General features: G+C 37.8%; 1 protein-coding gene across 1 annotated transcript in view; it reads left to right on the forward strand.

Moving 5' to 3' along the window:
• The window catches only part of adamts18 (ADAM metallopeptidase with thrombospondin type 1 motif, 18), a 54720-nt gene extending 48269 nt beyond the window's left edge, over positions 1 to 6451 (forward strand). Inside the window, exons 18-22 of the mRNA XM_066713714.1 lie at positions 914 to 1118; positions 2524 to 2718; positions 3022 to 3252; positions 3428 to 3575; positions 3874 to 6451. Of these exons, the coding sequence (XP_066569811.1) occupies positions 914 to 1118; positions 2524 to 2718; positions 3022 to 3252; positions 3428 to 3575; positions 3874 to 3998 (904 nt within the window). The 3' untranslated portion in view covers positions 3999 to 6451. The remainder of the gene's footprint in view (positions 1 to 913; positions 1119 to 2523; positions 2719 to 3021; positions 3253 to 3427; positions 3576 to 3873) is intronic.
• The last annotated feature ends 18796 nt before the right edge of the window (positions 6452 to 25247 follow it).

The following is a 25247-nucleotide window of genomic DNA, read 5'->3' on the forward strand; positions in this document are numbered from 1 at the left end:
GTGATGATTTATTTATATTTTGAGATAGATGAACTGACGACAGGCCACAGAAGCTTACCATTGAAAATATTTAAGACAATTTATAATTTAAAATGATTGTGAAATCGTGCTCAGCATGTTGTGAATAAAACTGTGACCAAGCATGCTCTGATAATGTTGTGCAGTAAGTGAGTCTATTCACCTGTGTGCAAATGAAAAGCTGTCCTGTCTTGTTAAAACAGGAACATGTTGATCTGCCAATCACAATGTCTTACAAATGAACCGTGTACCTATTTCAGAACTGAACTTACAAATCATTTGTTAAAAAAAAGTAGGGCCAAGTGCTTCTGAAGTGTTTTTTTTTTTTTTTTTCTTCCTCTTCTCTCAAAGTGATTTGAGAAATAATACAGACTATATTGTTCTGGCATTAAAATTAAAGTGAATTATGTGTTCTGTCATACATTGTGAAGTGTGAGTGCACTGAAAGAAACACTCATTTTGCTGTGGATAATGGAAGAAAAACGGGTTTGACGTTTATAAGAATAGTTTCTACACGTTGGAAGGTTTTACTTTTTTTCCCCTTATTGGCTACATTTGCATCAAGGGCACAAACCACAAGAAATGCAGCCTCAAAGTCCAGACCTTTGGCACCCCTGTTCTATACTCTTTCAATATTTTTTAAAAAATTTCCTCAAGAACACAGAATCATGTGCAGCTCACAGGTCATGAACCGAGAATGAACCAACAGAGAATGTAATACATGGAAAGAAAGGAATGCAGAAACCAGTAAAGCAGAAGAGTCTTCACAGTTTCTAAAGAACTATAGGGCTTCAAACATCTTGGGGGGATAGAGGAAAACTCTTTTGAAATTCAAAATTCAAAAGGGCAAATGTGTCACACGCAGACTGAGAGTAATAATAATTTCTCTGTTCAGCTGGTCCACAGGGGAATGGGGTGAATGCAGCAGGACCTGTGGCACTGGACAGAAGACTAGGCCAATCAGGTGTCTCCGTAAAGTCACCTACCAACGAGAAGAGTTAGTGGTGCATTCTCTGTGCCCCGTGGTGACCCCAGCGCAGATAGAGCCCTGTAACATCCAAGCCTGCCAGCCCGAGTGGAGCACAGCAGCCTGGACACAGGTAAGAAATAGGCTGAGGGACTGGACTGCCATCTGCAGGCTGCGAGTTAAATTTCAAGCTCCACACTGTTTTTTGTTTTTTTACCTACATCTACAACTTTAAATGTATGTTTACTGCTTCTCAAAAAACTAACAATGGAACAGGGCAGAGAAGCAATAAACAATGCTAAACTGAAGTTCAGGAATGATTGATTAATTTACAGTCTGCAGTATATACTTTGTAAGACCCGTACATTAAAAACAGGTTCTGCTATCTAGCACCCAAGCTTCTCCCATTCCATCTTTCCAAAAATAGCAACCTGTCACACATGTGAACTGGTGAGAGCATAAAGGTAATACGACTGCTGAGAAATGTGTGAAGTTATTGCACTGCACAGAACATTACTGCTATATTAATTTTATAGTACAGGGCCTCTGCATTGACATATTATTAGAATAGTGATTCTTCAGTTCGAGGTTTATGTCATAACTCCCAGGGTATGAGCTTTGTGAGACACTCCAATGTGTGACAGAGCTATTTGTCTTCATCGCTGGTGACAGCAGTATCTGTTTGGATAGTTTATATGGTTCATCTCACAGCAGCCAAAGACACATGTTGTAAAATAAAAGAATGATGACATAACAGTTGTGTGTTAATGCTTGGCTATCCAGCCAGTGGCAGATGTGTATTAGGTTTTTGGATTTAAAAAAAATAAATAAAGACGGTACAAACGTACAACCATTAAAAACTAGTGTATCTTTAGTATAGCACTAGTTGAAATATAATTTAAATAGGGTACTTTTAGTTAAACATTGTAAATACCTGCAGCAATTTCTTCCACAATTCTTCCAAAATAAACAAACAACCCATATCTGAGAAGATAGTTTAGTTATTTTATCTGCCAGTCTGATGTACAATACTGTAAGATTTCAATTACTTTAAACCATTGTTTTCATCTGCACCTCTAGCTAACTGTGTAACTCACTGCTAGCCATTACGAAGGGTAGACTGTTGGCCTATGCAATACATTTAGTGTGCATACATGGGATAATACAGGAAGATACATAAACACTCAGTTTAGGTAAAGTGTTACTTATTTTAGTAATTTCACTACCATTAAAGATGAACAGACAAGGAACAGACAAGGTAAGAATTAAAACATGTATGATCCTGAAACCTTACATTTCCAGTGGAAATGGAAAATACGTTACTTGGGAATGACTTAGAAATGCAGCTTTGCAACAGGATGAGAAACAGAGAAACAACATATTCCATTTGACAAAAAAGCAGACTCAATGAGACAAACTGACAAGTTTGGTAAATGCTAGTGGATGCTGACGAACATAGTGTTGAGTGTTTTTTTAATCTACAAGGCCTTCTTAGTTCAAAAGGAGTTGAGGGGAAATGTGTCTTTGTTTTTTTATAGTGTTCCAAGACTTGTGGGAGAGGTCTGAAGAAGCGCAGTGTCTACTGTAGAAGCACCGATCCGTCAGCCAAGCCCGTCATCCTGGCAGATAGTATGTGCAAGCTACATCAAAAGCCCAAATCTCAAGAGACCTGTGTTCTCCGGCGGTGCCCCAAAAATGACAGGCTGCAGTGGGTGACATCAGTGTGGAGTGAGGTACGGCTACAGAAATGCACACACAGATAACTAGTCGACACTCAAAAAGAAGAGCGAAAAAGCAGTTTAACAGTCAACAACATCTAAGCACATTGAAGCAGATTGTATGTCTGAATTGAACATTTGACATCAGCACACTGAAGCTGTGAATGAACAGTGTGTTTACCTTCTTTGGTTAGAAACAGACTTTTAATTTCCTTCTTGTCAATCCCAATGCCATTTTGTTAGTGTGTGTTTTTCTTCACTTGATACATGAGCAGACTCACAGAAAACTCTCGCTTGTCCTACTTTTCTGTATTTCAGTGTTCAACATCCTGTGGCTTAGGTACACAGAAGAGAGAACTGAGATGCAGTGAGAAAAGCCTTGAAGGCACATACACAGAGTTCCCTCCGCGGCGGTGTCGGAATCTAAAGAAGCCCAACGTTGAGCTGCAGCAGGCCTGTAACAAAGGGACCTGCCCCGGGCCAAGACCTCCTTCAGGGAGAACAACCAGTGTTGTAGTGTCAGGATGGTATTCTTCCCCTTGGCAACAGGTATGGCATTATGCTCTTTTTTTGGCTTCTTCTCATGTTCTGTATTGAATATTTTGAAACTGTGCTGCTAGTTACAGTTAACTGCTTAAACAGACCTCAGCCTATCTGTGGGATTTGAATTGTATTCTCCTGGCGCTCGCTGCAAGTGGTGTAAGCCTCCGTTTTTTCCACGTAGTGCTCAGTCTCCTGTGGAGGAGGAGTGCAGACTCGCAGCATCCAGTGTCTCAGACAAGGAAGGCCTGCTGCGGGGTGTCTGCCCCATCAGAGACCCCTCACCTCCAGGGCCTGCAACACCCTCTTCTGCCCTGCACCAACACACAAAAGTACGTTTTTTCCCCCAGTATTGTTTTCCTAAAGGCATGCTTGCGATAAGACATATTTTGGGAAGTGCATTTTTACCTAGATGTTGATATTAATTGTGGAAGATGATTTGTGTTTGTAATTCATGTGCTCCTCACCTTAGTTAAGGACTTTATAAAGAGGTTCTGCAAAATGAATACATAAGCTACGTGAAGTACTGTTTCTACTGCTGCTGGAATATTGTGGCCGGTCAAACTACTATAAAATGCAATATTTCTTAAAAACAGGAAAGTTTTCATTGTTTTTTTGTTTTGTTTATAGATGAAATATCTTGCGTTGACTACTTCAGCTGGTGTCACTTGGTTCCTCAGCACGGTGTCTGCAATCACAAGTTCTATGGACAGCAATGCTGCAAGTCATGTTCCAACAAGAACAAGAAGCGGTAGTCAGTGGCATTTGATTCACTGTAACCAGCAATACAGTTTTATAGATTAGCTTTTATGTACTGTTGGATTGGAAAAGAGAAGCGCAATCTTTTGCACAGTGAGTGCGAACACGCTGGAGAAGGTGTGGAGGCGCCGCGTCCCTTTGGGAGACGTGGCGTATGCTAAACTGAAGCACATACTTTGTCCTGGAGTACTTGAGAACTGGAAAGTAGGAAAGAGACAAGAAATGACTGCTTCCGCTGTTATGGACAAAATGTAGGCTTAAATGCTATATTCTGAAAAATGTGTAAGCGTTATTATTTTCTTCCTCACTTTTTGTTGTAATGAACATCAACTACGATATTCCTTATAACGTAACAGGAAATACAGTGTGGGACAATGTGTGGTAGGATCCATCATAATTGTAAATATATTTTTGAATTACACATTTTCATGTGGTAAAGTCATGCATTATTATTTTTTTTGATTGCATTTAAACAGTGTAAACATGTAGCAGGTACATTCTGCTTAGAAACTATTTATAGAAGACATAGCTTCTGCTGGATTGCTATTTCACTACAGTACTGGATGCGTATAACTACAGTTTGAGGAGCAGAGAAAGAAAGAGCTGTTTTTAATTATATTTTTTGACACACTTCAACACGTTTTAACATTTTTTTTTTTTTCCAGTTCAGCTTTTTAAATATGGTTGGTTGCTAAGTATAATTGCACTTACTTGGATCACTTATTTCATTTTATCTCTGGTTCTTGTATTGTAACTAACAAGGGACGTTATGAAACAAAGCAGAAAAAAAAACATTCTTAATGATTTATATACATTTAACTGTAAGCTTGCAACGAGACATAATTAGAAGCTGTTTTTATGCAAAACAGTGGCACTTTGTCTCTTGCAATAATGTATGGTCCTTTTCACAGATTATTTTCTTAGCTCAGATACATGCTCTGCTAAAAAAGTACTGTCATCCATCATAGCTGGGGACAGTAACAAACAGACATTTTAGGTTTCGCTTATAGAGTTTCACTGTATATTACATGCATGAATCTAGTGTAATTTCCCTTTTATTTTTTTCCAAGAATCAAAAAACATTGTATAGTTCCCCAGTTTTGCCATTAATTTATTTATCAATTGTTTGTGAAAGTAAATACCTGCATGTATGTTTGCACATGACTAAGCATCACTGTACTATGGAGACATCAGATATAAAGAGACCGTGTTTTTTTTCTAATACCAGCACACCTGATCTGATCAATATTTGGCCTCAATAAGAACTAACAAGAGGGAATCTGTCATGGTGAGGCAAACCAGCCTGAAATGATTTTTCAAAGCCCATCCTATAAGGATGCAAAGTTTGTAGTTTTGCTTTCTGACACCTCAGAATGACCGGTACTCAATCAAACCAAATAACGACTCACTTTACACATCACTGTTGGTGGGACCTGCTTTCCTCAGGACCCTAGAACAGATTTTAAAATGGAACACACACATTATTATTTTTATTATTATTGAACTAAGTCAGTTTCCCCCTCAATTGATTAATTTTTTTGTGCTTGTGTAATGTAGGCTGTAAGGTTCTCAACATTAATTATCAGTAACTAATTGCAAAGAAGATACCTCGGCAATCTGTACTGAACAGCAGATAAATGCCAGAGAAATAAAGGAACAGGAAATTAACAGAACTTAACCTAGAGGCTATAACAGCCTAACACCAACTTCACAAATGGTTTTTGGCTCAAGACAGCATCTTGAATACAGTTTGGTATACGAAAGAAGCCTGGATGTCCACACTAAATAATGACCCAATATGGGTATTCAATTTCTTTCTACACTCAATTTTGGAAAGGAGACAGATATGGGTGAAAGATGACTAGGAGGACATTCCAAGCCTAGTACAGTACAGGCCAGTCTGTGTCCAACTGTCATTGTCTAACACTCATGCACCTCCTATTCCACAAAATATCACAGCTTATTTTCCTGGCTGACCATGGCTGTTTTTAACATTTTTTGGGAAAGCAAGAGGAGCAAGCTGAGAAGTGTAGTCTGACAGCAAGACTTTAAAGATAGCTGCTTTTCCTTCTTCAGCCAAATTAAAGTTATTATCTTTGTTGTTTGTTGATGATTGGAAACAGACACAATGACAGCCTTTCTTATTTTTCCTTAATTCTTCTTCATATTTTGTACACTGTGTGATTGTGAAATAATTATGTTTTGTATATTGTTTTATATCCCCTTGTTGATTGTAAAGAGAAAAGCAAAACAAACAAACAAACAAAAAAAAACTAATTTATTAATTTGTCCATATGCTCCTCATGTCTAGGATATATTGGAGAGAAACATGCGGTACCACAAAATATGGATGATAGTGTCTTAATGATGTAAAATAGCACAATGTAAGGGTAATATTTAAATATTTTTTAAAGTTTTATAATAAAATAATATTTCAAGGTCCACATAACCCAGTCTTGCTCGTTTTTTCCAAGCTATCCTAAAGAGAATTATAATTATTACGTTATTTAGCAGATGTCTTTATCCAAGGCGACTTACATGACTTCACAATAACTAACACGGTTTAACAATTACTAATAAGTAGTAATCTGTTTATACCACTTGATCTAACATGTGCAACACTCGAGACAGAAGATACTTAATGAAAGCTTAAATTACCCCCAGAGCAGCATTAATGTCATTATGAATTATGAAGAGAAATATACTTCTGTAGTCATTTTGGGGGATTTAAAATGGGTTGCTAGGAAAGTGATATCATTTTTCTTCTGGGGCTCAAGTAATATTTTTGTTCATGTTTTACACAATTATACCTCATGTCATTGCATGTGGAACAGTGTGTAATTGCTTTACATTAGCCAAGAGTATCAGTGTTAATAATTGGCTCCCTGAGCTTGAAGTGGCTCTATTTTTATTGCCCCTCTGTGTCACCTGTATACTACATCACCCATACAAACACTTGACTTAGTCCAAGCATACTGAAGTGTGTCATTTTATTTAATTATGTATCATGATTAGGATTTTAAAATAGTGTGGCTTTGGTGCAGCAGCTTCTGTAATCATGGTCCTAAAATGTGTTAAAACACTTCTCGAAAACTGTGCAGGGGAATCAGTCATATTTTCCCATATTTTCTCAAGGTGTGAGAAGACTTTTGTCATGCGTTCTTATTTGTCACGTTGTCCGTCGTGAAAATAACACAATAGGTGATTTATATACTGTTTAAAATCAGCCTCAGGTTTTCTAATCACCATGTCTCAGATAATTATGTATTGCTTTGATGCCAATAAAGAAGAGAGGTATTCCCTTTTGCTGGAAGCCAAATGAGTCTGGTGCATGTTTGCTGTCTCATTGTAATATGTGACATGGCAGCAGTAGCAATATTATTTTTACCAAACAGGCATTTAAAAGAGAACACTGGCCAAACATTTCAAAACTCTATCTCTATCCTGTCTATCTTCCTACGCAATGCCTAAAGTACAGATGAATTGGACAGAAGTTGGGTGCTTCAACATTCATAGATAGAGGTTGTGTATGAGCAGGATCGAGAGTTCAGTACACTTGACCAGGGCATATTTACTCTCAGTTACACTTGTTCTTGTACTACAGTAGAGATACCTCACCCATTGCACTTTTGATGACAGTTTTAACTGGGCTAGATCTTTAGATTATCATATCAAAGCGAGAGACAGCTGCTCTGTCCGCCTTTGTGTTATGATTAGAGGGTGATTTACAAGTCTGAGAGAATTTTGTATGACAGAATTGGGTTTCTGGTATGCTAGAAATTCTCCAGAAACACTGACTCTTAAAACCTCCCAATATTGTAAGCTTGATAGGTAGTGTTAACCTCTTGTCTGGAAACTCAATCTTTAGAATGATTTGTGTTATACTGAGCACACTTCACTGGTCCCTGGGGTATTTCTGAGTGTTGAGAAATTTGGTACATTTAAATATTTCGCCGTTTTTGGCACTGAGCAGGGATTAAAAGAAGAAACAACAAAAACAAACAGATCAAGAGTGTCTAATGTACTGCTCTGCCAGGTAGAAAAATACCCCCCCCCCTAGGCTTTGTAATTCTAAATGTCCAGTGACATTTTTTGGGAAAACATAATAGTAATTTATTGTAGACACCTTAAGGACTTTCCAAATCAACTTTTCCCATCTGCCCTTATTTATATATCTCTGTCCTGTACATTTGTGAAAAACAACCATAAACCACTGGCACATTTTGTTTTGTTTATGTAAAAATGACAGTACATAATACAATGCATAGCCAAGTGATTTAATTAAGATGTAATGTGCAGAAATGTTTTACTTATTATGGTTAAAAGCCCTGGCCTATATGGACGACGTGGCCGTGGTCTGCACGGATGCGCCGTCCATGGCCAGGGTTGAGGAACTGCTGGATGGCTTCTGCAGGGCGACGGGGGCCGCTGTCAATAGGGCCAAGAGCGAGGTCTACCTCTCCAGAGCATGGCCTGTCGGGCGGGGCCCACCGACCGTGTTCCCTGTGAAGCCGTCCATCAAGGTTCTGGGGATCACGATCGACGGGACCAACACGGGCACCCGGAGCTGGGAGGAGGCTTTATCTAAAGTCCAAAGAAAGATCCACGGCTGGAGCACAAGGACCTTGACGATGGCCGGTAAGGTGCTGGTCATAAAGGCCATCCTCTTCCCGATACTCCTCTACGTAGGAATGATCTTCCCCCCAGACAAGGTCGTCGCAAAACTAGTGACCAGGATTATATTTCGGTTTGTCTGGGGGAGCAAAATGGAGAGGCTGAAGAGAGTGCAAATGGTGAAGGGTACCCTGGATGGAGGCAGGGGGGTCCCGGACGTTGTGCGGCTGATAAAGGCGCAGGGGCTGGCCTACGTGGTCAAGAACATCCAGGCTGCTGGCAAGAAAGTGAGTTTTATGAACCGCTTCTACTTTGCCAGCAGCCTGAGACCATTCGGCCTCTGCGCCATGGACAACACCAGGCCGCACTCGTGGGATCCCCCGCCGTTCTACAGGGCGCTCCGAGCCTTTGGGCTCGAAGTAGGCCTCCATGAAGTTGTGCTGGCCTCCTGGGATTATAAGACCATCTGTAGCCAGATGAGATCTACCCAGGAGACCAGCCGGATAGAAGATTTCCCTCCCGAAACCTGCCGGTTTATCTGGGCTAACGCTACGCACGTTTGCCTCACAAATACGCAGAAAGATGTCTCCTGGATGGCTGTGAGTCGGTGTCTCCCCACCCGAGTGTTCATGCACAGAAGGGGCCTAGCCCCTTATGACATCTGCCCCTATAAGCGTTGCCTGGGGAAGGAGACGGAGGCTCACATCTTTAGAGATTGCCCCTCCGCCTACAGGGTCTGGCTCCTGTTTTCTCCGTTCCTCCACAGGTTTGCCGTTCCTGCGCTGGCGACCGCCCAGCAGATCTTATATGGTCCAGCCAGGGGATTAACATCTTCCACCCTGAGGTGCTGGTGGCGTGTCGTCTGCGCAGTGAAGCAGGCCCTGTGGGAGGGACGGAATATCTGTCTATTCAATAAGCAGGAGCTGGACCCGATCGTCATCGCGCGGAGGGGCATGGTACTCGTGAGGGACTATGTCAATCTGGAGGTCCATCAGAAGGGCAAGGAGGAAACCTTTAGGAACTGGCATATACAAGATCTGGGGGAGCTCAGGATCCCATGATGGGACCCACCTCCGGGGACGGTCAGTTCCCCCTGCTGGAGCCCGAGTCCAAGATCTTTTAACTATTTTATGAATGATTGTCTTTTAAAATGACTTTTAAAAATGAATTTTAACTGTTTTTAAAGATTTATTTGTTTTTAAAACACTAATTGTTTAGGGGTTTTTTTGGTTTATTTTTGTTTTATTCTGTTGTCAAATACATTGACCGTTTTGGATTTAATTTTAAATGCATTGGACCGTTTTGGTTTGTTTTTTATTTTTACCTTTTTAATTGTTTTTTAATTGTTTCTTTATTTTGTCCAGTGCATTTTCAGTTATTTTCAATGTATATGACTTTTATGTTGGTAGCAGTTTGCTTTAATCACGTTTGTTTTGTTGTTTTGTGCACTTGTTTATTTGAAGTTTAGTATTTTGTTTTTGTTAAATCACAAAGATTTAAAAAAATTTAAGTGATTTTAAGAATTGATTTTTAAAAATTTTAATCACAAGTATAAAAATGTGTATGAATGTTTTTATTGTAATGTAAAATAAAACAGTATTATTATGGTTAAAATGCAGTTATATTATAAATAAAGATACCTGAAGCCACAAACATTTTTTAAATAGGTTTCAGAGTATGGTGTGTGAATGAATCAATTGTTGTTGCTATATTGTTACATGGATTTCTGAACTCAAAGGAGCTTTAGAATATAAGGCCCACTAAATACAGTATATGATTGATAAAAGTCTGCACTGCAATGTATCATCTGTAATGGTATATACAACAAACTATAATCCTTCCTTGGGGAAGCAAAGTCAACTGAATTGATCTGGCCAGCAATATATGTTTCTATTTTCTGTACTACAATTTAAATTGAATACTATAAGCAATACATTCTCTTTCTGATAGATAAATGCAGAAACAAGTGATATAAAATCAAACTATATGCAATTAATCTGTTTAAACATGTTTCAAATAAGCCAACAAAAATTGGTTGATATGATGACGTAAATACATAATTACATTGTAGTTTGGATGTACATATTACTATAAAATAAGATGTAACATGTTAAAAGGCATTTGAACCACAATGAACAAACATAATTAATGTATTGCAGCAAATACCAATTATACAGTTATATGTCACTAATTAGGGAAGCTAAATAATAAAGCTGAAACTATCTTTGTGAGCACCAGATGTTATCTATAGGAACGAGCAAAATTAAAACTTGTTTTCCCATCTAATGAGAAAACGTAATTTCCGAATAAGGGAGAAGATGATATATGTAGCCTGTATAAAAGCTGACAGCTTCACCTTTGCTTCTAACTAATCTTCTCAATGCAGCAGATAGAAGTGACTGGTGCCCCCCCTACCAAAACTGACTTTGAAAATGTCATCAGCTGTAAGGCTCCCTAATTGAGAGACATTGAGTATTAAATGAGAATACAGGGATTTCGTGCCAATAAAATATCACCTTGCAAGCAGGATATACATGTTACTGTCAGCTGGAGTGGATATGTAAAAGTGTAGCTTTATTATTGTAACAAAGAGCTACTTACATCATAGGGGACAGTCAAATTATTTAGGGAGGAGAACGTTCTTGACTTGATTGAAATAGCTGGAGATACTCAAGCATCGATAAGTGAATAAAATGCACCATTCACTTCACTGTGGATTTTATATATGTGGATTTATTGTATAATCTTCCAGAAAAACAATGACCTGAGGCTTCACCTGCCTAAGATGATATCAAGGCCACAGAATAGTTCCAAGTAGCATTATTGAACCACTTACAGATTGTCAGGCACTTTGTCCAAAAGTTTGAGTATTAACACATGGATAACACAAACAAAAAACAAATCGCTCTAAGCATCTATCTTCCACTGAATTATTGTTTTTTTCTGATTTGGTAATGAGGAGTTTACTTTCCTGTTATATCAGTGCAAAAGTGAAGCACTTTTATTTGACTTGATTTTGAAACTAGTGTTTGATTGCAGACTGGCATGGTTAAAGATTCCCAGTGGAACTGTTTGAGAATCACACGAACACCGAGGGCACTCACACAGATAAATGTATAATGTTGGGTTACATGCATGCGGACTTTAGGACTGCACACAGTAAAATGTTGGCTGCAGTTTGATTAGTTCTCCCTCTGAGATGGCCTCTTATGCACTTATTTATTATACAGTTTGAATCACAATTGGTATTCAACACAGCTCATCACTACAACCCTGTCAGCATAGGAGACAAGATGGGAATGTGTCCTCCCAATCATGCATTGCGCAGCTATGTACACTGGGAGACTTCAGTGTAAATGGCAGAGTTAAGTGGGGAGGACAAGTACGGCTCCCACTGATAACGCTGTAGGTTACACTATAGGCCACCATAGCTAGCCAAATAGGTCAATGTTATGTGGCAAGTCAAGGAAACCCTGGCTGATTTTAACACATCACTCGGCCAGTTGTGCACTGGCCCTTGGAGAATTATAATCACAGGCGGCTATGACAGCCAAGATTCAAATAACTATAGATTATGAAGCCCAAAATGAGCCTTGAGTGAAGGCGTTTAACAGTTGGCAATTCCTTCAGTGTACCAGAAGGCGTTTACTATCCAAGGACTCTGTCCATTCCAATACTATGCTCTACTATTGTATGTGTGCTTCAATGTGAGTATTTAAATGTTGTTAATTCTAAAGCATGCAGTTTACAAAGCAACTGGAAAGATGTACACTATATTGTGATGCTTCTTGTATTTATTCATTTCCCAAATAATCATAATATCTCCTACTTGTTTTAAGATGCATCATTTAAAAAAGCCAGTTTTGAATGGTGTCCTTCCAATATAGTCATTTTCTAACTCATTAATTCTTCCCCCTCTTGTCTATGAATATTATAGATTTTCATGTTTGTAATAATATTCAGCTATCTTCCCTTGAGTAGCACATTCAGATCTTTTTGCTTTTAAGTGAAAAAATTGTTTACATTATTTTTCCCAATAGACTCGATTGCTACAAAACTCAACATGGTTTGACCTTGGACTGCTAACATTGGTAGAATAACAGCATGGTATTCTATAGTGCTCCTCGTGCATGACTTTTAAACTGCGATAGCTCTTTATTCCAAGGTTGCTCGACAGAATTTCATGACTTAAATTGTCATAATGTATCACCTTGAGGGCCCGAGGCAGTCCAAAGACCTTCCTTTTGACACTTTTAAATTAATCAATTTAAAACCAAGAGCAAGTCTAATTCCTGCTGTGTATTACAGAGCACTGATATGTACTTGATTTCTTAGCAACCTTATTGCCTCAGAGATTCATTGGTTTCAAAGAGGTTAAAATATTTTACACAGATGTGCAAGCACAAGGTGGATACGGTTCACCAATATTATACAGCAGACAATATGAATACACCATGTTTATGTATGATATTGTATCAGTAATACACTGGTCAATTGCCCATTCACTTTTGCGCATAAAGCATTGTGTCGGACGAAACAACTGGATTGTAGACAAGAATAGTAAAAAATAGATTTTATGTTGAAACTTACAGCATACGAAATGCATATTAAGTACAATAAAACATTCTGCCTATAGTGACTGCCTATAAAATACCAATTTTATTTCCACCAGAGGGTGCACTGTGCTTGAAAACAAACTGCTCCACGACAGCTGAGTTATGTCTGTACTTCATTCAAAATGATTACTTCATCAGTTCAGATTTTTAAATCTCAAAGCTTTCAATCAAATACATTTTAAGAAATATCCATGGAAACAAAAAAGATAGATCTCGTAGAGAAAACTCAAACCTCCAAATCACATGAATGTTTGTGCTACTGTGATTAAAAGCGTCTCTCTTTTTTGTGGATTTTTTATTTCTTGTCAGGTTAGGTTTTACTTTTACAAGGGGGATTTTTGTTATGTGAGTATGAACCACCTATGCACCTAACTGCCTTTATGTTTATTAGTTTTGATAATGTCTAATAAAGTAAAGTGCCAAGAAAGGCAAGGCAGGCAAATAAAATACAAGTATATCAAAGGATAACATTTCTAATAACATGTTTAAAACAAGATGGTAGGCACTGATTCATTTGTTTCCTTTTTTTGTGTAAAATGGTTTTATGACAAAATAACAAAATAAATGGTAGTACATAAAATGAGAACTTAAAATTTCCAAATACATAAATTATGTTAAAATTACCAGGCTACTTAAGAAAATGTACTGTGTGGAGATTAGTTGTCCTTTTAAGCTGAAGGACAAAAGATAGTATATTGCAAAAGCTTTCAGCATTGAGTGAGATTTGAGCTTTCAGTATGCATCTAGGCTAATACATTGCACTCTCCTAAACAAAGGGCATAGATGAATTCCAAATAACCACGGGAAACAAGTTAAAAACAAGGTCAGGATGATAACGCTATTGCCATTCAAGCAAAAGTGTCACTTTGAGGAAGCAAGGTACTACTGGACATTGTTATGAAACAGGACAGATACTGTCTGGCTTGCCAAGAAAAATGAAAGCAGATCACTTTGATAATGGTTTATGACCAATACTTTCATAAAGTGGGAAACAGTACATCAGAAATAATAAATGTATTAATGACATTATATTACATTGCTGCTTACAATCAAGTTACATTTATTCCACAGGGTATTTTAGTTTGAGACAGAAAGTAATACGAACATGCAATCATTTGAAAAACTAGGCCAAATTCTGTGAGTTAACGCAGTTTAACAGAAAAAAAAATAGTATCCTCATTTAGTGAAAACTTCAGCATTAGATTAAAAAATCATAAATCTAAGCAATGTTTTATGTTAATAGTACCTTTAAAATGACAGGATAAATTTCATAATACTCCATAGACAAGCTATTTTTATGCAGTATCTTCAATCACTGCAAATGATCTGGCATGTGACAGTTCCACATAACTCTGCAGGTAAACTACAAAAAAGGCCCACATGACTTGGAAACAATCGCAGCTTCCTTGTGTTTGCTATTTGCAGAGTTCTCCGCTTCTGAACTATCATAATCGTGACAGAGACAGCTATTGGAACAATACTCATTTATGACACTGACAGCCTGTTTCACACTCAATTTTATACAGTCTTCAGTAAACAGAATATCAAAGCACAGAGGCGGCACAACAACACTACCTGCTATTATTACATGCAACAACTGTCACCAAATTGAGATGCAAGTGTTGACGGGCATCACAAGCTATGCAGCAGAGCAAACTGAAAACAAATAAAGCAGACACCTTTAATAACCTGAGAATAAATACATCATATTTACAAATTGTTCTTATTAGTTGCCAGTACTATCATTTGGTTATACTACTGCTGACTGTTGCAGCTACTGTAACCACTTCTAGTACAATTACTACTACTAATTATAATGATAATGAAAATATGACATCACAAGGGTACAGAAGAAGTAGTAGCAGTATTCATAATCCTTAAATTTGATTATATTAAGTAAGAATATTTACATGTAATATATATTTGTTTCCTTTTTCAAATCAAAACAAACATTAACAAACAATGTGACTCAGGCTATTCTGTTGCTTTAAAGTGCTTATTATTTCACTGCAGCGTCACCCCCCCAATGCACAAGAGCCAACACGGCCAATACGACCGTCAAAAATGTTATTTAGACCTATCCAATTAAGGTCAGTGAATAAGTACAGTGACATCTGCTAAGAAAAGAGATTATGAGGAATCTTGATTTGGTGTTAGTCTGAATCCCAGAGTACAAGGCAGTTTTCATTCATTGTCAATCCCTCTGCTGCTCTGGGATTCCAATTTATTGCTTAGCTTTAATTTATGTCAAAGGCACCTCATCAGCAGTGTTGACGGCATGGCAAATTTCTCTTCTACAGCAGGGTCAGCCGCCGCTGAAGAGAAAGGTTATCTGCACTATTAAGCTTTTGGCTTACTCTCTTTTAATGTGAATGCTTTGCATTTTGTTATGTCAGGAGTTTAACCAGGTCTATTAATTAAAAGCAGAATGATCTGTTTTAGACTCATTACTACTCTGTTTTCTGGAGGACTGCTCTTTCCAGTGTATTATCTGATTGCCTTCTGTCCTTTTTTTCGCAGAGAATTTCGCTTTTTTTTTCGGTGCACTCTAAATGTAAACCTCAATTTCGTGCAGATCAAGCACAGAGAGAGAGTTTGGCATCATCTGTTTTGGATCAGCTGAGGCGGGATTTGTTGCATTGCTACGGTGAACATCATTACAGAGAGCTAGGTAATGACAGTGGGCTCATGCTGTTGTATGGTAATATCAGCTAAAGATTCAGAAAGCTGATCCATGCATGGGAGAAAGGTTTTATGGAAAACCAGTGTGTGAATGGAATATGTATACAAGGAAATCTTGGTAGTGCATGCAAAGAATTAAGCTGTTTTTTGTTAGTTTCTTCCATCTCTACAATTTTACTGTTAAAGTAGAAAAAAAACTGAAAGAACAAAACAAAGAATTAAACTATTTGGCAGAATATGAGATTAATTCATGACCACCACTAGAATCACCTGACAATGGAAATTATTGCATGACAGCATAGACAACCACACTTAACTTGTAAGACATTATGCCAGTCTAAAGATGTGCTGCTACTAAACAAAATACATTATTCTACTGGGGATATAAAAATCTCATAAGTTCAAATAATGCAATATTGAACGCTCCTATCTTTCAGTCGAAGCATGTTTTACCTGTGGCCATTTTATGAGGATAAAACTAGGCAGCAGTAGAATCATCAGCCCTGTTACAGCACTTGATCATTGTGAAGGCCCCTTTGTGCTCGTAACCCACTGATAAAAGACATTGTTATCAGGTGCTTTGGATCAGCTCATGATAGCTTGGCTGGTGAGACAGAGGAAAGAATGAAAGCATGCAGGGGACTGTGTGACTGAGGTCAACACCTTGATACAAGCTGTTACAGTTGTCAGAGGTGCTTATTCACAGAAGAGAAACCATTTCATAATAAGGTAAGCAGGAGGCACACAACTGGGCTCATTTAGGAACAAGATTATATAGTGAGTGTTTGTTCAGAATATGAAAACGATACAGATTTCCCTATGCACACATTTGATGAAAGTACTACAGAAAGAATTGCTGCAGCAGCTATAACACTTAGTCTTTGATATTCCTTTCCCCCACTTCCATTTGATGGTTTGTCGAATGATTTTTTTTTTTTCCTCTTCTTTGTTGTTTTTGTCTTTCTTGTTCTTAAGAACTTGAGTCTTTATGTGGTGATAAACGCTTAATGCTGAAATAAATTGAATTGACAAAATGTACCAAAATGAATTACAGTGTGTTTTAATCTTTATTATGCTGCTAGGGAGATACTATTCTCATCCGAGTTTATCAAGATTTTAATCTACTCTTATATCAATACATCTATTTAATCTATTGTAATTATTTTGAATAAACACGCCTATCAAATTGTACATTATCACCATCCTCTGCCTGTTGGGCGCTGCTTTTATTTTGTTGTTGTTAGATTCATTATTTCATTGTCAAGACATGTGGCATTAATATTATTATAAAGTTATTTAGTAGACGCCTTCATCCAAGGTGACTTACATGGTTTAAAAACCACTAGCATACAATGTGTTACAATCTAAAGAGATGCATCTTCAGGAGGTGTAGTAGTTCACAGGAACCTCATTCTAGCTTCTTAAGGTTGCAAAGGCGAAAGAGCGAGCCCGGGCAGTCGGACACCTATGGGAGTAATTGACTTGTAGAAGATGAAGGGAGAGGGTGATGGGGGCATAGGGAGAGACACAATTGGAAGTGGAATGAGGCAGTGTGGGAAGACAGTGTGTCTAATGAGATATATATATATATATATATATATATATATATATATATATATATATATACAGTGAGGGAAAAAAGTATTTGATCCCCTGCTGATTTTGTACGTTTGCCCACTGACAAAGAAATGATCAGTCTATAATTTTAATGGTAGGTGTATTTTAACAGTGAGAGACAGAATAACAACAAAAAAATCCAGAAAAACGCATTTCAAAAAAGTTATAAATTGATTTGCATGTTAATGAGGGAAATAAGTATTTGATCCCCTATCAATCAGCAAGATTTCTGGCTCCCAGGTGTCTTTTATACAGGTAACGAGCTGAGATTAGGAGCACTCTCTTAAAGGGAGTGCTCCTAATCTCAGCTTGTTACCTGTATAAAAGACACCTGTCCACAGAGCAATCAATCAATCAGATTCCAAACTCTCCACCATGGCCAAGACCAAAGAGCTGTCCAAGGATGTCAGGGACAAGATTGTAGACCTACACAAGGCTGGAATGGGCTACAAGACCATCGCCAGCAGCTTGGTGAGAAGGTGACAACAGTTGGTGCGATTATTCGCAAATGGAAGAAACACAAAATAACTGTCAGTCTCCCTCGGTCTGGGGCTCCATCCAAGATCTCACCTCGTGGAGTTTCAATGATCATGAGAATGGTGAGAAATCAGCCCAGAACTACATGGGAGGATCTTGTTAATGATCTCAAGGCAGCTGGGACCATAGTCACCAAGAAAACAATTGGTAACACACTACGCCGTGAAGGACTGAAATCCTGCAGCGCCCGCAAGGTCCCCCTGCTCAAGAAAGCACATGTACAGGCCCGTCTGAAGTTTGCCAATGAACATCTGAATGATTCAGAGGAGAACTGGGTGAAAGTGTTGTGGTCAGATGAGACCAAAATCGAGCTCTTTGGCATCAACTCAACTCACCATGTTTGGTGGAGGAGGAATGACCCCAAGAACACCATCCCCACCGTCAAACATGGAGGTGGAAACATTATGCTTTGGGGGTGTTTTTCTGCTAAGGGGACAGGACAACTGCACCGCATCAAAGGGACGATGGACGGGGCCATGTTCCGTCAAATCTTGGGTGAGAACCTCCTTCCCTCAGCCAGGGCATTGAAAATGGGTCGTGGATGGGTATTCCAGCATGACAATGACCCAAGACACACAGCCAAGGCAACAAAGGAGTGGCTCAAGAAGAAGCACATTAAGGTCCTGGAGTGGCCTAGCCAGTCTCCAGACCTTAATCCCATAGAAAATCTGTGGAGGGAGCTGAAGGTTCGAGTTGCCAAACGTCAGCCTCGAAACCTTAATGACTTGGAGAGGATCTGCAAAGAGGAGTGGGACAAAATCCCTCCTGAGATGTGTGCAAACCTGGTGGCCAACTACAAGAAATGTCTGACCTCTGTGATTGCCAACAAGGGTTTTGCCACCAAGTACTAAGTCGAAGGGGTCAAATACTTATTTCCCTCATTAACAAGCAAATCAATTTATAACTTTTTTGAAATGCATTTTTCTGGATTTTTTTGTTATTCTCTCTCACTGTTAAAATACACCTACCATTAAAATTATAGACTGATCATTTCTTTGTCAGTGGGCAAACGTACAAAATCAGCAGGGGATCAAATACTTTTTCCCCTCACTGTATATATATATATATATATTAAATGTTTTCAGCATTTCAGCAAAATGGATGAAGATAGACAAAGATACATGTTCATGTAAGAATCTTGGAAAGGCCTTCATCTAGCAGAGGATTTACACAGGTTTAAGAATATGATTGTTGTTGTGTGTGTTTGTGTAAAATGAGGGTATAAATGAGATTTCATGTTTCACTTTCTTATGTTTGAGGGATAATTCATAATTTTGAACAGCTTGTGTAAACATAAGAAATGTTTCACTGCCTTGTGTGCAATACTTGTACTTCCTACACGTCAGTTCACTGACTGATTAAAGCTTGTGTATTAAGGCTGGGTGATCTCACCAGGGGCCATTTAGGAGTCTTTAATTGGATAGCCATTCTTTGCAACCTACAAGTCTACCAAAAATGACGGAACTGTGAATTCCCTTATGCTACGCTGCTCAGGAAGAAGGCAATTTGAAAATCCATTTTCCTTAAAGACCAACTATCAGTAGGAGATGCAGAGACTGTAAAAGCCACTTTTGTCCCATCTTTTCTCTTCCATTTTTTTTTCTCTGTAAATAAGGTATGATAGGATGACAGCAGGAATGCTGGGATCATCAGAACAGCTATGGTCCTCACACTCTACAATATGACAAATGGTAAGGCCTACAATGAGAGGTTTATGACACCAGTGAAGACTATTTTTCTGACCTTTATTGATTTACTGACTAGTAATTCTAAACATCCTCTAGTTTCTTTTCTTACAGCCCCACCTCACTCTTACCATCATCGCTCCTCCAAAAAAAAGAAAAAAGACAAAATGGATTGATGTGCTGAAGGTGCCTTAGGGTTATCTGTAAAACCAGCTGTTGGGTTTCTTAATCAATGTGCAGTTAAAACAATTAGCAAAATGTTAATGGCGATGCCCATGCAATGCAGCAGGTTAATTTACTCTTTGCTACTTAGCTTTGCCGCTAGACTGACAGAGTGCAGTTTCCTGGCTGACTTAAAACAAGTCAAGCTTCAAAAATGTGACAGGGCTGTCAGCTCTTTGTCCATCAAGGGAAGGATGCCTATAGCTGCTTAGTTCACTTTGTTCCTGCAGCAGGTTCTTGGGAAGACCCCAGCAGGAAAAGAAACTCTTAAATATCCAGGGGCAATGTGGAATACTGTAGAGAATGCAAACAGCAAGGTTGACTGGGAAATGGTTTCCAGGAATGGTGGGCAAGAAAGGTTGTGTCAGAACATCCCTCCAGGGGACAGCTTATCATGCAGAAATCGACATCCCAGGGGATGGAAACCAGCTGTTGGGCAGAGCTAAGGTTTTTGTGATTTTTTTCTGTTTCCCTCTATAGAAACAAACAGCCCTTGGATCTACAGGGGACACATTACCCCTAACCTGTCAAGGCCAGACTTCATATTTGTTTTTAGTTGGCAAATATATAGAAAGAAACATACTGTTTGTTCAACACTGTGGTAAATATTGCCAGATAAACCTGACTTATTTACCCTCTTATCTATGTAGGGATGGGAATCACTAAATGCAATACATGCATGCAATGTGTCATTGAACATGTAGTAGCAGATGACAGATTTCTGTTACATTCACCTAGAGCAACAAGGCAGAAGGGGATCACCTTGAACAAGAATGGACTGAAAATAACATCTATAGTGTTTAAATTGTTGGATTGTACAGAAAGGAGATGTTGAAGGCAAATCAGTATAAAGGCACATAAGATAATTAGACATGGGGTGTGGAGATGGAATTTCAAATATTTAAATTCACAAGTAAAATCGGTATCACTTTACAATGTCTCCCTAGTTACAGTGTATTTACATTGTAGGTACTCAGTAACTACATTTGTAGTTACTCATAAGTACAGCATCATTATGCATTATTACAATTAACTTAATGTGTAAAAAGTGGGCCATGCCTGGTATAGCTCCAAAGGTAGCCTGCAATGGGCATCGTTACCAGACAATTGTGTCTGGTATATACTGTTAATCATTTTTACAGATTAAGTACATTGTAATAATGCATAATCACACTGTTCTTATGAGTAACTACAGATGTAAATACACTGTAACTAGGGAGACTTGTAGAAAACTTACCAGTAATCTTACCGACATCTATATTTGTATCCTTTGAAGTGAATATGTTAGGTTGCTATTTTTGTATATTCAGTCATAATTACTGATGCCATTCACGGGTGATTAATTAAAACTGTTAATTAATGATTTTTTGTTACGTTTCTACTTTCACTTTGTGTGTGTCAGTTTCTTTAACTGAGTGATATTTAACTCAGTACATAAATATCATGACATTAATGAAGTGGACAGTTAGTATGCTGTTCTACAAGTCCCAAAGTAAAACTGAGCTGTATAATGTATAACAGACATTCTGCAAACTCATGGGGTGAAAGTGTTCAGAATCGCCTAACATCCCTGCTTTTTTGGGTCATATTTATCCTTAGACGCTTTATTATACCACTTTTAATATGTTTTATACAAAATAGACAAAAGCATTTGTAAGTTTTCTGTCTATAGTTTATAAATAAAGACCCTTTACATGATTTTCAGTCACCTTATTTCAGACAGACCTTTAAAGGTGCTGCCTGCTGTTTTTCTTAGATTCTGTGACCTTTTGATAGGGCCCCTCCTGTTGCCACCAACTGTTTTAGCCGCAATTGTGAAGGAGTATGGCATTGTGGGAAGTCAGAACTGATCGATCCTACCCCCACAAACTCTCTAACAATACATCAAACTGATTGATTAAATATAAATGACTGCCTGCGCCACTACAACAGGTTCACTGTTACTGGAGTAGTTCAGTAGGAACAGAGTTTTTACAAAACAAATTATGAAATCTTCATTTTGATAATAAAGCCTTCATTACTTAATTTCTTTTTTTTTTCTTTTACAGTACTGATTTCAGTACTTGTACCTTCAGCAGCTGTTTTTGTAGTTGTCTTGAGGCTTGCTTTACTAATAATTATTAAAAACCTCTCGCTTTGTCATTTGTCCCTGAACAATTAAAGATAACGAGATGAACCTCTGAAGTTAAAAGTCATTGGGGTCTGTTTTTAATGAGTTAAACAACGCAGGACCTGAATATCACCACCCTTAATCTGCATATTAAACTTGACTTTGTAGTTGCTCACAGGAGATTCATTTACTGCTTATTAAAATTACTGAGTGCAACAAAATACTGAGGGAATAGTTTTTCTGTCTTCCATTCATTCTTTCCTTTTTTTTTCTTGTTACAGCAGTTTAAAAAGTCGGCATATATACGGTGCGCTGCTCATGTAATACTAAACATACAGGCATACAGGAATATAACATTATATATGTTCCATCAATTTATCTGTTTCTTCCCTAATACTATTCATGTAAATATCTTGATACAGAAGGAAGAGGGCACCACAGCAATAACAATCTCACTAAAACCGTGTGCTAGCTGATGATAAGATTTTGATTTAGAGCATCAATGTCACATTACTTTGAAAACTGATTAAGAGAGATATGATGCAAGAGATGTAAGTGAAGGATGCTGAATTTTACATTGATAGAGATGTACGGCATCATTTTTTTTTTCTTCTGGTCACAGATTAACATATTGCACATGTGTTTTCCATAAATCTATGTAACAGACTTTTTATATTGTTCATCATCTTGCTATTACTTGCTGTTGCATCTTGGAATCAACTTGCTGGTGCAGCTTTAGTGATGAATTTGACTTTGTCCTTGTGTATTATTATCACATTCTTATCAGTGTTATTTCCTTTCTTTTCCTTGACTTTTTAACCTCAGTCATTATCATACAAACATTTTGGACATTTATCACATTATGATATCAAGTTATGTGACATCTGAATGAAAACATGCTTGCTGTTGAATTTAAATTCAGGTTTATGGTTCTTTATACAGTAGGATACAAAACAAGGTTTAATACATGCAGTGAACTGTGTAGTGCCATATATTCACACACAAGAGGGCAGTGTATTGCCTCTGTAGCATTTATTCTGTTCAGTAATGAGTATTTTAGTTATATGACCACCCTAACTGGAAGTGGAGAGTGTGTCAATCTTGCAAAGATTGAAATGGTGATGGATGTTTTTCTTTCCTTTTGAGAAGAATGAAGTAAAATGTCAAGCTTGCTGTTAGATGTATGCAATATTTTGTAATCTAATTTATGTTTTTAAATCTAATTTTGTCATTTTAATGATTTGCAATTTATTAAAAGATATTTAAGGGATGTTTGAATTGTTTTAAGGACTTCGTCATTAATGTATGTGTGTATGTATGCATGTATGCAAATATATGTATATAACATGCATATGGTTTTTGCGTTTTCTAGGCAATGTATTTTTTAGGGAAACCACACACATATATATATTTGAAACAGAAAAGTGGTAAAAAACAAAACAAAAAAACAATTATAAATCGAAATGCCTTCCCTGTCATTGATAACCTCAACCCTTATATTTCTTCAAGCTAAACCGAACTAAAAATATATAGTTAGATTAGTATTATCTAGATCTTTTGAAATGCAGTAAGCCTTCTCGTTCAATAAAAATACAGCGATATCATTGTGCGTGCTCTGTGTTATTTATTTACAGCTTCAGAATTCAAATATAATGAACTGAATACTTGTATATATTAAGCATGAGATTTGTGCATTCTCTCAGAAAATATCAAATACAAGAGTTCCTGAATGTCACCAGCTGCACAGCTGATAACTAGGCCACAGCAATATGCTAAAGTTGTTGTATATGGAAAACAAAGTAATTAATCCTTTAACACATGCCTCTTTTCTTAAATAGCTAATAATGTGTAATTAGACACTGTTGCTAGGATCCCAATCCACATTCACGTATGAAACTTGTGTTGTAATTAAATTCTTCTCTTTGGACAATACTACTACTACCACAACTACTACTACTAATACATCTATAACCAAATAAATACATATGTATACAAATATATTTTTAAAAGTAGTTTAAGATAATATGCAATTATGAGTATCCCAATTCCATGGTCTCAGAGGTTTGGTTTAGAATCTCCTTAATGTGTGGTTGAACACTCTCAGCATCCTTAGTGCTTATAAACAGCACGTATAGAACCCCAGTCAGGTGTAATCAATCTGTGACCAGGCTACTAAGAAGCAAAACTATTGACTTTTGTGTGTCACATTTTAGAAGGATGTTGGCATTCCTTGTTGGCCTCTAAATAGCTAAACAGATAGCATGGCTTGGACCATATTGATTAAATGTTAAAGTACCAAGACCCACCCTCCCACCCCCTCCAACTATATTCAGTTACAGTTTTCCTCATTTAAAACAAAAAAGAAGAAGAAAAAAATACTTTCTTCTGTTCAGGTGGCCTCTTTTACGTGGTTTCTATTGATTGCACTGCAGACTTAGCTGATAATGACCTCAGTCACTTAGACATGGGTTAAACACACTGCTTCTCTCTATACTGTGGACATCGACACACACAATAAACTCTGTCAATAGCTCCCTGGCACCTGTCAGACCGCTGATGTAGAGCTGCAAGAGGAAAAACTTATCTGTTAATTAGAATGAAGCCATGGATCACAATGCCCAGAGGCCAGAGAACCTGTATTTTATATATTTCCTTCCCGAAAGCCATTACATTTCCTGTGACATTACGACAGAGAGATGCCATTATCATTCAGCCACCGATGTTGGCTGTGTGAAAATTAGGCCATATTACTTCAGAATCAATTTTCCTAAAACCCAACTGAATTGTAAGGAAAGTGGACACATAGCAGATGTCAGCAGACACTAGTCAGATAATATCATAGGTCAGAGATAATTCACCAACAAAAAAAAACAACAACAACACAAAACAAGAAAAGGCAAGGGTAACATGGGAAAGGCTAGTACTGACTAAAGAAAATATTAAGTTTGCAAGCCAACGCTCTAAAATCAATATGCTTCCCCCAAGGAATCAACCGACACAGGGAGTTTACACACTTAACTATTTCAAACTGACTGAAATCGACCCGAGTCTTTTTAAGTTAGACATAATGAGTTTCTAGCATTAATACAAGCAGGATAAAGTCAAGAGTCAGAGACAAGCGCCCCCCCCCACCCTGTTTTAAAGTAAAATACACACAGAATA

The sequence above is a fragment of the Amia ocellicauda genome, chromosome 9 (assembly GCF_036373705.1).
Source record: "Amia ocellicauda isolate fAmiCal2 chromosome 9, fAmiCal2.hap1, whole genome shotgun sequence".
Taxonomy (NCBI): Eukaryota; Metazoa; Chordata; class Actinopteri; order Amiiformes; family Amiidae; genus Amia; species Amia ocellicauda.